The sequence below is a fragment of the Ascidiella aspersa genome, chromosome 5 (genome assembly GCF_963924565.1).
Source record: "Ascidiella aspersa chromosome 5, kaAscAspe10.2, whole genome shotgun sequence".
In the NCBI taxonomy this organism is placed as follows: domain Eukaryota; kingdom Metazoa; phylum Chordata; class Ascidiacea; order Phlebobranchia; family Ascidiidae; genus Ascidiella; species Ascidiella aspersa.
The window spans coordinates 27,996,461-28,011,967 of record NC_139451.1 but is presented as its reverse complement, the minus strand read 5'-3'; the positions used below and the strand labels follow the sequence as shown (position 1 = coordinate 28,011,967).

The window sequence follows — 15,507 nt, the reverse complement described above, 5'->3', positions numbered from 1 at the left end:
TGTGTTTTTCACGTGTTTTACTCAAGTCAACTATATTGTACTCAAGTCAAATGTATTTTACTGGGGTCAAATGTATTTAACTTGAGTCAAATGTCCACTTACTTGAGTCAAATGTCCACTTACTTGAGTCAAATGTATTTTACTTAAGTCAAATCTAAGTCAAATGTATTTTACTTAAGTCAAATCTAAGTCAAATGTATTTTACTTGAGTAAAATGTATTTTACTTGAGTAAAATGTATTTTACTTGAGTAAAATGTCCTTTTGAGTCAAATGTCCATTTACTTAAGAGTTAAATGTATTTTATTCTGGTCAAATGTATTTTGCTTAAGTGAAATGTATTTTACTGACCAAATGCGGTATAAACAAGACAGCTTTCCAGTTAACAGCACACGTCGTAAAATTTTAGACATGCTTCCCGCATCATAATCGTCGCAGACTGGAAAAACGCAAAAGGCTAAAACCGAAAGCTTTACCCTTTCTCCCCGAGTTAAACGTTTACAAGAGATGGAACTGTGTATATATTGATAAGGAAGGTCGTCTACTTAAAAACATCTTGTAGCAGCGCTGTTACACATATCGGAAATAGGTGCTTTTACGGAACTACAACTCGATCGGTTCAGCAAAACGCCACTAACGCCCATTAACAGAAGCGCTCTTTGGCGGCTAACATGTATCCCTGCATTGTTTATAAACGTAACTTGACACTATTGTCTTGTAAGGCAGGTTGGTTGTTGAAATGAGTGGTCAGTTAGTAGTGATTTAGTTTTGTTTTTCCTGAGCGCTGCTTTTAAAAACGACTTCTGTGCAAAACGATTTAGTCAGATGGCAAATAATTTTGACTGATGTCAGGTTGCGAAATCAAATTTAGTACATTTTGTTGCATTTGATTTATTCATAGTGTGGTTAAACTTAAATGTATACACCTGTTAAATTGAGTTGAGTGTTTTGTTGAACATTAGTTGCAAGATAAATGCAGAATGTGCACTATTGGAGCAGCTCTTAAAATCAGATTACACTTACTGAATCTGGGTGTTCAGTACGGTAAAAGTTTCTGTTAGAATAAATGAAAATAACTCGAAAGGGTGCCTTAAATATTTGAATCGGCGTTCAAGCTCTACTTGTTTAAACACTGCTGATGATGTGTAGCTAATTAAACTGTTTTCTTTTCTTACTGAACTGCGTAGATGTGTTTTTTACAGAAAGCCTCATTCTTACCAGTGTTGCGAAGCAGTCTTTTTTAAAATTACTTACGTCCTTGATAAGTCTAAGTCGTGTCATTTTTAACAAATATCTATTCGAGTACCAAGCCATTGCCAAAACAAGTCCCATCAAACTGTAATTTGACATCCAAAATAAGTGTTAAACTACAAGATAGGTGGACCTTTTTACTGAAAATCATTTTTGTCAAAGTACTTAACTTTAGTTCAAGTAATTTTATCCGAAAGTAAATTTAAATCATTTAAAACAGTAAATTAAGTGAAAGTCAAGTCAAGGTCGTTACAACACTGCGGTTGCACGAAGACCTGTTTACTTAACGAAAGTGGCACAAAAAAAAACAGGGTAAAAAGCTTTGGTTTCGGCTTCAAAAGAGCAAACCCATCCCAACTCATTTAGCATTGATCCTGTCTGGCACGCCGTCCGTCTGTCTTTTCGGCACAGCAGACATCCCAGCAGCATTAAATGACAGTATATTGGGCGTTGTCCTTCATTTGACTGCACCTAAGGAAACGAGAGTATACGACTAATTCAGGTTAACATTTGCAGATGCTTGATTTCTATAAGTTTTCAAAACTTTGACCTGATGAAGCACGGTTGTGCGAAAGCTTGTCGAGAATTTAATACAACTTGTTTTTACAGAGTGCGACCTGAATACTCTATTTTGATTTCTATACCGGCACTGTTTGTTAAAACACGTACCTAAGTTTGACGGTTTTACTGGATTAAGTTTTCGAAATTTAGTTTTAGTATCTACGGGGGTTCTTTGAATTTGAACCTAGCGATTTATATACTGTTGCTGCCAGGCATTGCATCAAATGTGACAATATATTCTCGCATAATAGAAACGACCTCAGGCCCATACAGTCCTTTGAATTAAATGAATATAATAATGCTGCCAGGCATTGTACCAGATTTTAATAGCAATTTATATTGTTTAATGTTGTCAAATTTTGTGTTCAAGCGTTTTAATTCGTCTTCTTCGATTTGCAAATTGCTGCGTTTCTTGATCAGAAAAGATGAGTTTCAAAAAGGCAGAAAACAAGTCTGAAAGCGTGTTTGTTAAACACAGCGCCCTATATAGGGTAATACTTACTGCTTCGAGCAAGACCCAAAGCTTAGCCGTCACGTTTTTTTACGTGTTTTTGTTGTCATTTCAGTGCAGAGATCAATCACCCGAACCTAATCACCAAAAAAAGGTCGTTTCAATCCCATCCGGCTCAGCCCGGCAATATGCGTCTTTCAAAAACTTTTGATTGTCGCGTCACACACGGGACGTTACGTGACCAGTCGACGTCACACGCGACGTGCCTTGGCTCGGGCTGGGGCCTGAATTATTGATTCCAGCTGAAACTTTGTAGGCCCAGGCTGCGTCCGGCTCGAGATCTGCGCGAAGTGAAAGTTATGACATGCGCGGTAAACCGGATACAACCGGTTTTAACGAGATTCGCCCATCGACTTATTTGGCGGGCACGACCGGCGACCGCATATTAGTTTCAAAACACGCTCCTAAACGACTGCGTATTAAAAGCGGTCGACTAGTTATTGTTTAAATTGCGAATCAAGGTCCGGACAAATAAGAGACAGCGTATTAGCTATGAGCTCATATTTTCTGCTGTATCAGCTTGCTAAATTTTCCATACATATAGTTAAAAGTATAACCATTTAAGGAGTTGAAAAAAAATTAAAGCTAAATAGCATCTTCGGTTAGAATACATTTGTTTACTGAATTTTACAATATCTCTGTACCAATGCTCCTAAACGACTTTTTATTAAAGGCGGTCGACTGTAAGCTGCAATTGACCAGTTACTTTTGGAATCGCGAATCTTATTGCCACTTAAACATCCTTGTTTATTTCGCGTGGTTTTTCTGTGAAAAAATAAAACGAATAAATAACAGAGCAAATCACTAAGTCCTTAAAAGTTTGATTTATATTTTTCAGAGTCCTAAAATATGATCACCAACGTTCCACAACGCTTGGTTCAAGGCATATTTTAAAAGTTTATTTTCCCCCAAAACCTTTATATTGACCTTATATTCTACGCCGACACTTGTAGACACCAAAGTTCATTCGATTTTGGAGCATTTTTATGCCGTCAATATATCCTGTCGGCCACAGCGCTTCGGTAAAGTACGGTATCGGCGACGTGCCCACCAGTCGCAATATAAATAAGTACTTCGCCGATCAGTTCGTGTATTTTTGCATCGTTAAAATGCGTCAGTGTTTTGATTGTTGTGCGTAGTGACATTTAAAACGCTTCACCGCAACATTTCGGCTGGAAATTTTACGTCACGTCTGCGTTTCTCGCACCACGTTTCGTCGTTTCAGTTGATGTCTGATTGACGTTCTCGACTCGTGGCGTAAATTTTTGACATTTTATTTGCAAAAAAATTGTTCCAGCGCCTTCTGTCGACTTAAGGCAGTCGTAGTTTTATCGATGAGGAATCAAAACGATTTGTAAGTTATTTTGAGTTTTCTAGCGGTTACAGTCAGTTGGGAGGCTGGATGTGCATTTGGTGAATTCATTTTTTTGCAAAAAAATTGTTCCAGTACCCTCTTTCAACGTATGGCAGCCAAATTTTTGTATAGCAGAAGCAGATAAACGATTTGTAGGTTATTTTGAGTTTGGTGGCGGTTACAGTCAGTTGGGAGGTTGTATGTGCATTCGGTAAAATGAGAAACCTGAGTTTGCAGTCTGCACTTTGACCATTGAATGAAACATAGTTTATTTTTGTGGCACATATTTGTCAGGTTAGCACCTTTCGTAAAATTGTGACCGATATCGGTAAATTGTCTGCAATGTTTTAAAACACTGCAATTATATGCGACACTTTTGTTTGCGACGTTCTTTCTTTCCCGAAAAACGGAAATTTCTTTTGACCGATCAAATCTTTAAAGTTAAAGTCGATGTTGTTTGTAGTTTTTCTTACGAATTTTAGCCGGCAGAAATCTCAGTTTTAACACGTACCCGGCCCTATTATATAGCCGATTATTCAAAAAAGTTTTTTTTTCGACCTAATCTGTAAAGTTGTAGATGTTAGTTTATCGCATGTTCTTAATTGATTTTTAAACCTCCAAAAATATGACCTAGACACGTCCCGGCCCTATTATTACCTCCCGTCTTGTCTTTGTCGCCGCTTTCGATCGGTCAATTGCTTACCAATTGGTCAGGAGCGTAAAGTCATGAATAATTCGTCGCCGCAATGTTTCAAGTCGCCCCCCCCCCTGACTTTGCTTTAATCCACTTTGAAGTGTTGCCTTTCACGGGTCTTGTGACAGCAGATCAGTCGAACGTCCTGGCCACTGTTCTTTGCCTTGTATTTGATTTTGGCAATTGCTTGGGCGATCTTTTGTCGTATAGAGTCGGATCTAATTGGAGCTTGAATTTATTATGGGGAACTCAGCTGGGAAGGTAAGTCATCAAAGTTGTGCGATTTTGTCTTATCAGTTGAAGGCGAGGCAAAGCATTTCGTCTAACGAAAAGGTACCCAAAGCCTGAATGATACTGATAAGTAACTATAGCGCTCAGTTGTAGCTGAAATAAATTGCCTAAAGGATAAAACAAAAATCGTTTCGTATACAACGATACCGTTTTTGTCGTACGTGTTTCAAGCAGCTAGTTTTGTCACTACTGTGTTTTGGCAGACCTACTACGAATATTAAAGCCCATAGATAAGTAGGTGTCATTTTTTTAGATTTTTGAATATCCTTATGTCGAAAATAAATATTCGAAACGTTCAAGATTTAACCTACTACTACATGGGCTTTGACATTCGTGGTACGTTTTTCCCAATTTAACGTAAAATATGAATATCGGTCATTTAAATTTGCTGAAGATAAACCATGCGCTTCTCTAAAGCACGACTTCGTAAGGAAGCGTCTGTTGATGTTGTCATGCAACGAGCCTACAACACCTTATGGCTGAACACAGCGCCACATACGTTTAACTAGGCCATAAAAAACTGTCGTGACTGGCTGTGTGGTACAAAGGGGAGGAAGGCTTGTATGAAAACGCAATTGAATCTAGAACAGGGTATGTTTAAGTATTTTAAAGGCAAATACGTCGGGTAAACTTACAGAGCCGTGAGTTTTGCCTTTAAACTACTCGCAAACATTATTTTCGCGTTGCAGGGTTCTGCGTTTTGCTGAATGCTATTTTCTGCCCGTGCAAAATTAAGCAGTGACGAAATTGCGGCATGTTTAGGCTATAAATCGTCACTTTACGCACTGCAATTATCGCATTCCGTTGTGCGCTTTTAAAGTTTTGAGTAGCACGTAGTGTCTTGAAAGTTCGATGATCCTTTTTGATTTGTTAGTGGCAAACAAAAGGTTTCTTTCCTGATTTTAGCAAGAATTGTTTCTCCCAGTAGAACCTTTGTCTAACTTGAAATTCGTTTTGTCTGGCAGAATTTACATCCTTTCAGCAGTAATGTTTGATTGTTATCAATTTAAGTTGTTATTTCGATGTTAGCCCTAATGTTAACTTTTTTTTCACTTCAGTCTGCCACCAACTAAAACAGAAAAATATATAATAGGAACATGCGAACAGTTGCTAGATTTTTATTAAAAACTAATTAATGACTAAATAAGACATTGGTTTGTTTGAATGCATCTGATTTTTAAGCCGCTAGGGCGAAATCTGTAATGTGGCTTGATAATGAATTTCAAAGCCTATTAGGTCAAGTAAATTGACTTCATGTTACGAAAGACGTTTGGATACCTACTTGTTTCGTTGTATGTATCATTAACTGATGGTGATACAAGTACGTATAGAAACGTCTTTATAAAGATGATGTCGATTTACTAGGCCTTTTCGCTTGGAGATTCATTATCAAGGGAGGAACTTTGTATATGTTTTTTTTCCAGCTATTTCCGCTTAATATAGAACCAACCAAGTGCCAAATAATTCAAACAAAAAAAGTTTGTCAAATTGTGGTCTTTTCAGAAAATAAAGAAACCGCAAACCAACGATCACTATTTACGGCGCTTCCAATTAAAATATACCGCCCTTTTTTTTCGCACGCCCCAAACGACTTCTGAGAACCTGTCGCCATTCGTCGCAGCGACGCGACAAAAAAGAAAGCGAAAAACAAAAGGGAGTCAAACGTATGACGTAATCACTAGGCAGGCGTGACGTGTACCTCGCGGTAAGATGCCGCCTCTGGGCCAGCTCACAGAAGATTATTTCTCTCTGGCAAAGGTTGATCAATAATACGCACTTGCTTTCAGTTGTGCAGTGCTATTGCTTTTTTGAGTTTAACTGAGCAGCATTGCTGTGAGCGTAGTGAGTTTTACGACTGAGGACTTCTTGGCCGTTTTAACGAAGGATTACGGTTTAAACGTTTATTTGGTTTCTGCTAGCTCTTAATGTAAACCTGTATGCTGTATGGATTCGTTGTACAGTTGTATTGCTTTTTCAGTTGAGCAAATTACAATTGCTTTGGGCGTAGTTAGTTCGTCCAAGGACTTAATAGGCTGTTCAAACGAAGGAATACGCTTTAAACGTATTTTGTTTTTTGCTTTACCCTGATGTAAACCTGTATGTTTTATAGGATCGTTGTAGAGTGGTATTACTTTTCTCAGTTGCATTGCTACGTAGTTGGTTCTTAGACCGAGGACTTTATTGGCTGTTCAAACGAAGGAATACGATTTAAACGTCTTTTTGGTTTCTTCTTGCTCAAACCTGTATGTTGTACGGTATTCTTTAGGTTCAATTTGATCTCAGACCGAGTGCTTTTTTGGCTTATGGCCTAGTAGGAAAACGAAACGTTCAACATTTCGTGAATGCCGCTGTTAATATGTTTACCCACTGTATATTTGTTGTATATTAGTTTTAACTTTTTGAGATCAAATCTCTGCACTAGAATGTGATATCAGATCAGCAATTATACTACCCAAATATCGGACGAGTACCGATACTATACAACCTGTTATCGAGTATTGGCACAGATCCGATATTATCGGACATCCATTCCGAGTACCTAAACGCAAGTGATCACCGTCGTAGAAAAATAGGACAAAACAATCGATATCTTGAATTTTCTACTGTCTAATTAAATTAAGCTTGGTGGCGATTAGGTCCACTCTGTTTTTGTTCGGGTATCCTTTGGTAAAATATACCTTTAATTTAGCGGCATTTTTGTTAAGCTGAATAACACCTATCCAACTTTGGGCTGGCTCATAAACGTTTCGCCTTTCCCCTTTAGCGAATGTTGCATATGTAAAGAGTAATTAGAACTTCGCATTGATTGCTGGTGTTCATGATCATCTCATACTGTGCATGACTAGAGGTTTAATTTGCGTTTGTTTGTTTGTTGTTTGCTACCGTGGTCGGCAGCGCTGGTTTATTAGTTTGACCTATATCAGGATTTAAATAGAAACTGCAAGTGACCATTATTGCAGGAATATGTTAATTAGTTGTATAGTGCGGTTCGGTAGAAAAAGAAAATATCTTGAGTAGTAGCTGATTAGCTATTGGTAACTTGTTAATACACATATTAGGCCTAACTTGGTTTTATCTTACGCTTCATGGTACTTGTTTGTGTGGAAGACTGTAATTTGTGTGAAAACGGTGAATTTGGTAATTTGTTTTTTTTTGGTATATTTTTTTTACTTTTTTGGTTACTTTAACCGTCTCTGTTGCACAATGACGTTTGATATAGACTCAACATGTCAAACAATTTGTACATGTTTCCTGTTTCTTAAGTAAGACAAGACGGTGGTTTAACGATCCCAATGTTTGCGCTCAGCGCTTGTTTCACTTTATCAATGTACACATTCGGTTTTGCAACAAACACTTAAAGCAATGGTTCTTAAACTCGGCTCGCGAGTTAGTTTTGAGGAGTTTGGTCATTTCATTTAATTTTCTAAAAACAAATCTAAAGCTTGGCTGCATCCGTGTCATTTCATTGTTTAGTATTTATCACGGATCTACAGTATTTTTTTAAATTGCTGCTTTCTTGAAATATTACAAAAAAAAATTACGAATATTTCAAGAAAGCAGCAAGGGACCGCCAAGTGAAATACAGTTTTGGAACCACGGACATATAGGGATTATCAAAAAGTCCTTCTATTATTACAATGTCGATAGCACGGCTCGTAGACCTGTGTTCGATCGGCAATCCAGCGTAACACGATGCCGTAAATGGTCGTTCTTGTCAACTTCGATTTAAGTGCCTGGATCGTTAATTGCCAGTTGTGGCGAAACTATGGACCGCGCTTATAGGAGTCTTATCTTTCACCAGTCGAATGCTTTTTTTCTAAAATCTTTTTTATTTATTTTTTTTAAATCTTGTTTTCGGTTAAAACAGACTTAACAGTGTGCTTAAAATAAAAGCCATATACACATTTCTAACGCTTCTGAAAACCGTTTATTTTAGGTATCTAAAGTATTCATACCCAAACCTGTTTGGCAATCTTTTAGATTGGAAGAAACTTTTACAAGTCGTGATTTTGGATTTATGGTGGTCATGCGAAAATAAGGCGACTGGATTATTTGCAAAATACTTTCAGGAGAGACAGTTTATAACCGTTTTATCTAAATACAATTCGTAAATTCCAACTTTTTAGACGACGCAAATTTTAACACTACGTGATTTTATTGCCATGTTCCACATGACTTAGCAAACGCGATATAGAAGGAGCAATCTAGACCACTTATTTCTTATTTTGTTCTCTTCTAACTTATTTGTGACGTCATGTCTACGTATTTTATACGAAGTGACGTCACACTGGAAAAAATAATTTAGCCCGACGGTTTACCCGGCAAATGCAAAATCGAAAAAATTGACTTTAAATCGATCGCGCTTAGTCGCGCCGTTCGTCATGCAGCGCTCACGTCAGTGACGTCATAATCGGCGTCTTCGCGGAAGCGCGGTTGTTGTTTACGGAAAAGCTTTCGTGAGACTCCGATACCGCGACATGTGTTCGACGTGTTTTAGAAGGTGACTCCTTGTTAAAAGCGCGCTTCGCTGACTAATTGCTTGAATCCGCGGCTGCAAAGTATATAGGAATATCACAAAGAAACAGTGGGTTATGTATGAGTTCAATAAACTTTGCAAAAATTTGAAAGTAGGAATAAAAAGATCGGCTTTTTTGAACACTTGTTTTTGTCGTAAGATTTCTTTAGACAGGTGGATTGTGTCAATGTCTGCTATATTCTCCACTCTTACTATTTTAAACTGCAATCCAGTTAGGCCAGACAGGCGAACAGCTATCAAGGCAGATACAATTGGTACGCTTTAAAGTACTTAACAGTTTAGAAACTATGTCTGTTCTCAGCATAAACAGCCGATTTCCCCAATACTTTTGAAAAAGGCAAGGTACCCGTTGGTATTGTAAAAGTCTGTCAATTTATTCGTTTTAGCCTGTCACTCTATGGGCAATGTTTTCAAAGGTCATTTGCTTTAAAGTTTTAGTGGCTTGACTTGTGTTTACGAGTTTGGTAGTTTTTTCATTGGGAAACCTCTTATTTTTTATTTTTGTTACTTGCACACACATAATGATGTATTTTCATCACCAACTCGTTTTATTTTTGCAGAAGCTAGTCGCTCCTCCTGTAGCAAAGGATCCTGAACCTGTTGCCACTGCTCCAGAAGTAGAAGACTCCCCCGCCTCCGAACAGATCGAAGTGGTGCGCTCCCCTCCAGCCGGATCCAAGATCACCCCGGACTACGTTCCGAGCATCGACCTCCAGCAAGCAAAGTCGCTCTTCTCAAAAGACGAAGATCAAGCTCCCGCTTCGCCACGTCGATCCAGCTTGAAACGTCGCTCGACATCCTCGTCAATTTCCGAAACGAGGACCGGAAGATCAAGCAGGTCATCCGATAAACGCCGCAACTCGAGCTATCACAGCAGCGCATCGCCCAGCAATCGCAGTGCAAAGTCGAGCTCTCCCGCTCCGAGCAGCACAAGAGATCACCCACGAAGTCCCAGCGCCGGCAGTGCCATTTCCGATTCCGACATGTCGCAAGTCGTCAAGCCCGCCCCAGCCGGCACCAAAGAAACCCCGGATTATACCCCGTCGCTCAACATCAGCTCTGTTAAGAGCATGTTCGAGAATGCCCAGAAAGGTTCGTCACCCACATCCGGCGGTGCCCCGAAACCCCGACGCCAGTTGAACTCGAACTGGATGAACGGTAATGAATCGGAAGGTGCATCCATGTTGATTTATTTTCTTTTTAGTTTTGTTTTTTTAACCACAAAGTCCGATTTTCTTTATTACTAATACAATGTTTATTTTTTTTTATTTAAATCGTAAAGGCATTTCAATTACATACATTTCAATTATGTTTTAATACATGGGTTTGGACAGTTTCCAACTCAAAAAAGTTTTGAATAAAACCTTCTTACAAAAGCAGTTAAATTCTTATTTTATTTGTACTTGAATTTTTCTCATTTTCAACATAAATCTGCATGTCCACCAACCCTTTTGCTTGCAGCCAGGCATTTTAAGCAAGTGTCATGTTTATGTTAAACCAGTGGTTCTCAACCTTTTATGGCTTTCAAAAAACCCTTGGATATATAAAATGGATTGCGGCACCCCTTCAAGGTTTTTCCGTAGGTAAAAAAATAGAATGTCGCAATAAACGGAATTGAAACAACACACATCAACTCTGCACAACGTAGGAAGTTTGAATCGGATTCAATCCATTCTAACCTTACACAAAAAGTTGTGAGTTGAGCAAAAATTTGATTCTTAAAAATTCTCGAATATCTTTCGGCACGCTTGGGCATTATAAATGGCACCCCGGTTGAGAACCGCTGTGTTAAACACTCAACAAACCATTTATTAACAGCAGCATTACTAATAACCAGAGGATTCTTGTTCAGCTAACAAAACCACTCAAGACGGAAGCTCGCAAAGGGTTGTCGCAGAAGGCAGCTACGAAGAAAGAGACGGAGGTAAAATAGAAGCGCACTTTCGTTGCCTTGTATTACCCCAAAGTGCATGGCTTTACTGGCTTTTCTGTGGATGTCGTTGTAATCACACCTCCAACACAAAAAAGCTGTTCAGAATTTATGAGAAAAATTTTAGTTATTTTATATGGACGGGTTAATGTTGTATTGAAACTAGGGCAATTGTTTAAATTGTGTCAAATAAGATTCTTTATTATTTAGTTTATTGCAATCTTTATTTTTTATTTTTTTATGTTACACTGCGCTGTATAAGGGGTAATATGAAAGTGTCAATCCTTTAGTTTAATTATAATAATTTAACTTAATTTGATCATGTCACTCATTTAATCTTTCATTTGGCACGCAAAAAATCATTGCAATTGTTTATTTCCAGCCAAGTATCATCAAGATATATATTTAAACACAAGTATTCCAGATTTAAAAAAAAGTTCATAATAAAATTTTTTTTATTATGTATTTATTTCTTCCTTTACTACGAATTTACTTAATGGTATGTGCGATATCAAAAAATCCACAATTATTTTTTTTTTTATTTTTTTTTACGTTTAGAAAACATCTTGTGGCATCAAGATATAAATTTAAGCACGAGTTTTCCAGATTTAAAAAAAACGTTCTCAAAGAAATTTGGTCATTATATATATAACTAAATTTTCTGAATTTACTTAATGGTATGTGCGAAAAAATCAATGAATTATTTTTTTATGTTTAGAAGACATCTTGTAATGCACTGGGTAGACTTCAGTAGCAGCCATGTGTTCTTGCCATAGATATGTGTTGGCCATTGTTGTACATGCTTTACACTTTTGTTTTATAGATTCAGAAGAAGGCAAGGATATGTGATGAGATGCATGCAGTTGTTGTTTGTTCTTGTGTAGTTTGCATTGTTTTAAAAACGCATGCGATTGTGCATCCTCTTTTCCTAAGCGAGTCATCTGGAAGTTTCAGAGGATTTTTCTTTAATTTTGTGCTCTGTAATACACTTTGTCAAAATGCAGTTAATAGCCTGTTGGACACATATCCCACACCCTTTCAGTAAATCGAAAATTTTAATAATTTGAATTGGTGTGTAATATGATGAAATACAAAAACCTGAAAAAAAGACTTTTTTATATTGGTATAATTGACACCTGTGCATGTTAAATTTCACCAGTAACGAGTTTCACTCATTTTATGTTAGTTGCTTGTATGCTACACTTCTCTATCAAGCGCAACTCTGTGCAACAACTTTTGCCGCATGATAAATGCATATTTAGAAACTTCCTACTATTCTTTCCCTATTTTATTATAAAAAAAACATACATTCTTCACTCCCCAAGTCACTTACCCACATTTGTATATAACGTCATTATTGATTGCTGGTTTCAAATATCATTTCTGTTATTTTTGAGAATGAAATGCTTCCTGATTAAAAAAATGATACATTAAATGTTCCAATAAAGTCCAACCGAACTGTATAGATGCTTGAATCATTTGTAACAAAAATGGGCCGATCATAATACTAACCTTTCACACAAGTAGCTCAATTTATTAACATATTTGTTTTTAAACCTTTATGCAACATGGTGTATTGGTGAAAAGCATCACACACTGTGTGAAAGTTATTTATTACTGCTATTAACCGACTATTACTAGTTGGCATTATTTCACAAAAACTAATTGGAAAAAGGAAGTCAAACACTTAATTCTAGGCTATTCAAATGGGTATATATTTATAAATAGACTGATATATATATATAATTTTATATATATATGTATATATACATTTTGCCATATATTAAAGTCTAATACATTTTTCTTGTCACCATACCATTTCGTAATTGAGTTAACCGTCCCATAGATAAAATTAATAAATGCCTTAACTACTGTAGGCTATACTTTTTTTTGAAAAATTTTTAAGTGTAAGTTCTTTTGAGCGCTTTTTATGGCAATTCTTCTCAGGGGTACTTGTCATATTTCCACCTATTTTCATATAAAACACAACAAGACAATAAAATCAATTTATATCCGGATTTAGGCTTTTTTAATCTATGTTCTTCTCATCAAAGGGCAGTTGTACTATTTTCGGCTAATTTATTTAAGATAAAAAAACAGCCCAACTCCAAAATAAACACAGGCGAATCTAAGCCCTTTAAATCTGATTATTCTTTCCAACAACTGTTAGTATTGCCGCCTATTCTACTTAAAAAAACTTTTAGTATTTGCCGCTCCTTGTAAAAAAATCTGCCCAGCACCCAAATCAACCCGGGTGATTTTTCAAACAGGCGTGGTCCGTCCACCAACTGCTGGTACCAAGGAAAAGCCGGCTTACAGCCTTTCAAGTGACTTTCTAAAGTCGCGCGCTGCAATGTTCGAAGGGCCGAAGGAGCAGAGCTACCAGCCCAGAAACAAACTGCAGACTCCCACCAAGGCCCCCCAGGCCGTGAGTATTTTATCCTTAGCGTTCATCCATTACAATGACTTGTACATGTACCAATTAGGTATTAAGCACTGTTGCATTAATTTAAGTCGATGGCTTAACTTAAATGTCTTAGATTACTGTATTCACTTGATACGAGTCTTCTGGGCAAAATTATTTGACTTGAGTTAAGGCTTTTCGACAAATATCCTGACTTGGACTTAAGCCAAGATAACTTTAAATTAAGTATTTTTCATATAAATTGCTAATGCTTCTAATCCCGTTTATTTTGAGCAATATTTCTCCAAACAACAACTGTAAATAAATATATAGCAAATAAACTTGTTTATGTGTAAAAAATAAAATAATTGCCCAATTTTATTCCTTAATCAATCAAAGGGAAAAATTTAAAACTGTTAGCGTCACGTCTTTATACGACAGGATATTTTTTTAGCAGGTTTTAGTTTTGTTTTATAGGAAAAATGATGTTATTGCACTATTATCTTGGCTGGAGCGTTTTAGTCAAACTCACAATGGTGTAACTTTTCAAAAGTGTCTAGCACTCTAGTACAACGCTATGAGCTCGAACGTGAATTTGTCCAAGCATCGAATTATTGATATTTTTTGTCCCGTGGGTAGCTAGTTGCGTGTGACCGAATGGGAGGTTACTTTAATACTGCTAAAATCTTCGATCGCCTTTCCCATAGGGATGCCCCGTAAAGTTCACCACCAATATCCGCTCCAAGGTGCGCAAAAGTGCAGCGCATTTACGCAGTTAAACTCGCTTATTTCGCATTTGCATTAATCCAAGTTGGAAATAGAAATACTTAACATGTTTTACTCCTAAATTCAGCAATAAACCTAAAAAAGTGTATAACAGCCGAAAAGCCAACAAAAACAAGTAAAGGGCATGTAAATGAACCGTAAATATGCTCTGTTCGCGTAATTTGACATTATTTTACTAGTTTACAAATTTGTACTAATTTAAGACTGTGCCAACTCACTAAATCAATATTTCCGCGTTAAGACCCAACATTTTCTCGGTAACAAGTTTCTTAGATTGGACACTGCTTATCGCTTGTTTTCCTAATTAGCTTCTACATTTTGCAGTCACCCTGAGCACATACAACTTAAAGTGTGCTGTACAAAAGTACAGTAGTATTCTACAAACGTTTACTAAATCCCTTTGTCCTGAAACAATCCCTTAATTAAGACAATCGCTGGTCAAATTTTAATCTAGTTTTTTGTTTTTATTCAAATTTTGTCTTTTTTTTCAAAGGAGGTTGTGAATCAGGCCGGGGCCTCTGAAGACGTAGGTTACAAGTTGTCTGAAAATCAGCTGAAGGACACCAAGAAAATGTTCGAGAGCGGCGGTGCCACTTCGCCCACACAGTAAGTTGCGTTTCTTAGGTGCTGCGCAAGTCGAGGTTTTGGCGGGTTTTTGGCGGTTTTGAGATGCTACAGCACCTTGTGAATGACTGTATTTTGTATTTATGTGCAGAGGTTTAATGTTTTTTATCTAATTTAAAACATTAAAACAACTTTTTAATTATTTTGAATTTATTTGTGCAATAACAAGTGTTGAATGCCATATCTAAGTCTTTTTAATTTTTTTATGTGCAAGTTATGTGTTTGAAAAATGCCACAGTAAAACTAATATTTAAACTATGTGATAGGGTTTAAACCTTAACATAAATAAGATTGTGAATTATATTCAAACCACGTCGCGTGATCTGATTTATAGAGGTCTTTGAAAAAAAAAACTTTTTGAAAAATCGTACTTCGAATTTATTTCATAAAAATGTATGGCAACGGTGTAAAACTCGCAGAAATTTTGTAATCCTGATTTTTTAATAGGTCTTCAGGCAGCAGAGATGAGAGCGACATTGTTCGTGCATCCGACATGGGGTAAGTGTTTCCTTAACAATATTTCACGCATTTCGATTCTATTCAAACAGTTTTAGAAGCTTATTGCG

General features: G+C 36.9%; 1 protein-coding gene across 1 annotated transcript in view; it reads left to right on the top strand.

Moving 5' to 3' along the window:
* Positions 1–15,507, top strand: part of LOC146145752 (uncharacterized) — a 73,512-nt gene that overhangs the window by 49,990 nt on the left and 8,015 nt on the right. Inside the window, exons 12-17 of the mRNA XM_083390670.1 lie at positions 9,758–10,370; positions 11,050–11,121; positions 11,951–11,962; positions 13,398–13,555; positions 14,811–14,923; positions 15,389–15,439. Coding sequence (XP_083246796.1) covers positions 9,758–10,370; positions 11,050–11,121; positions 11,951–11,962; positions 13,398–13,555; positions 14,811–14,923; positions 15,389–15,439 — 1,019 coding nt within the window. The remainder of the gene's footprint in view (positions 1–9,757; positions 10,371–11,049; positions 11,122–11,950; positions 11,963–13,397; positions 13,556–14,810; positions 14,924–15,388; positions 15,440–15,507) is intronic.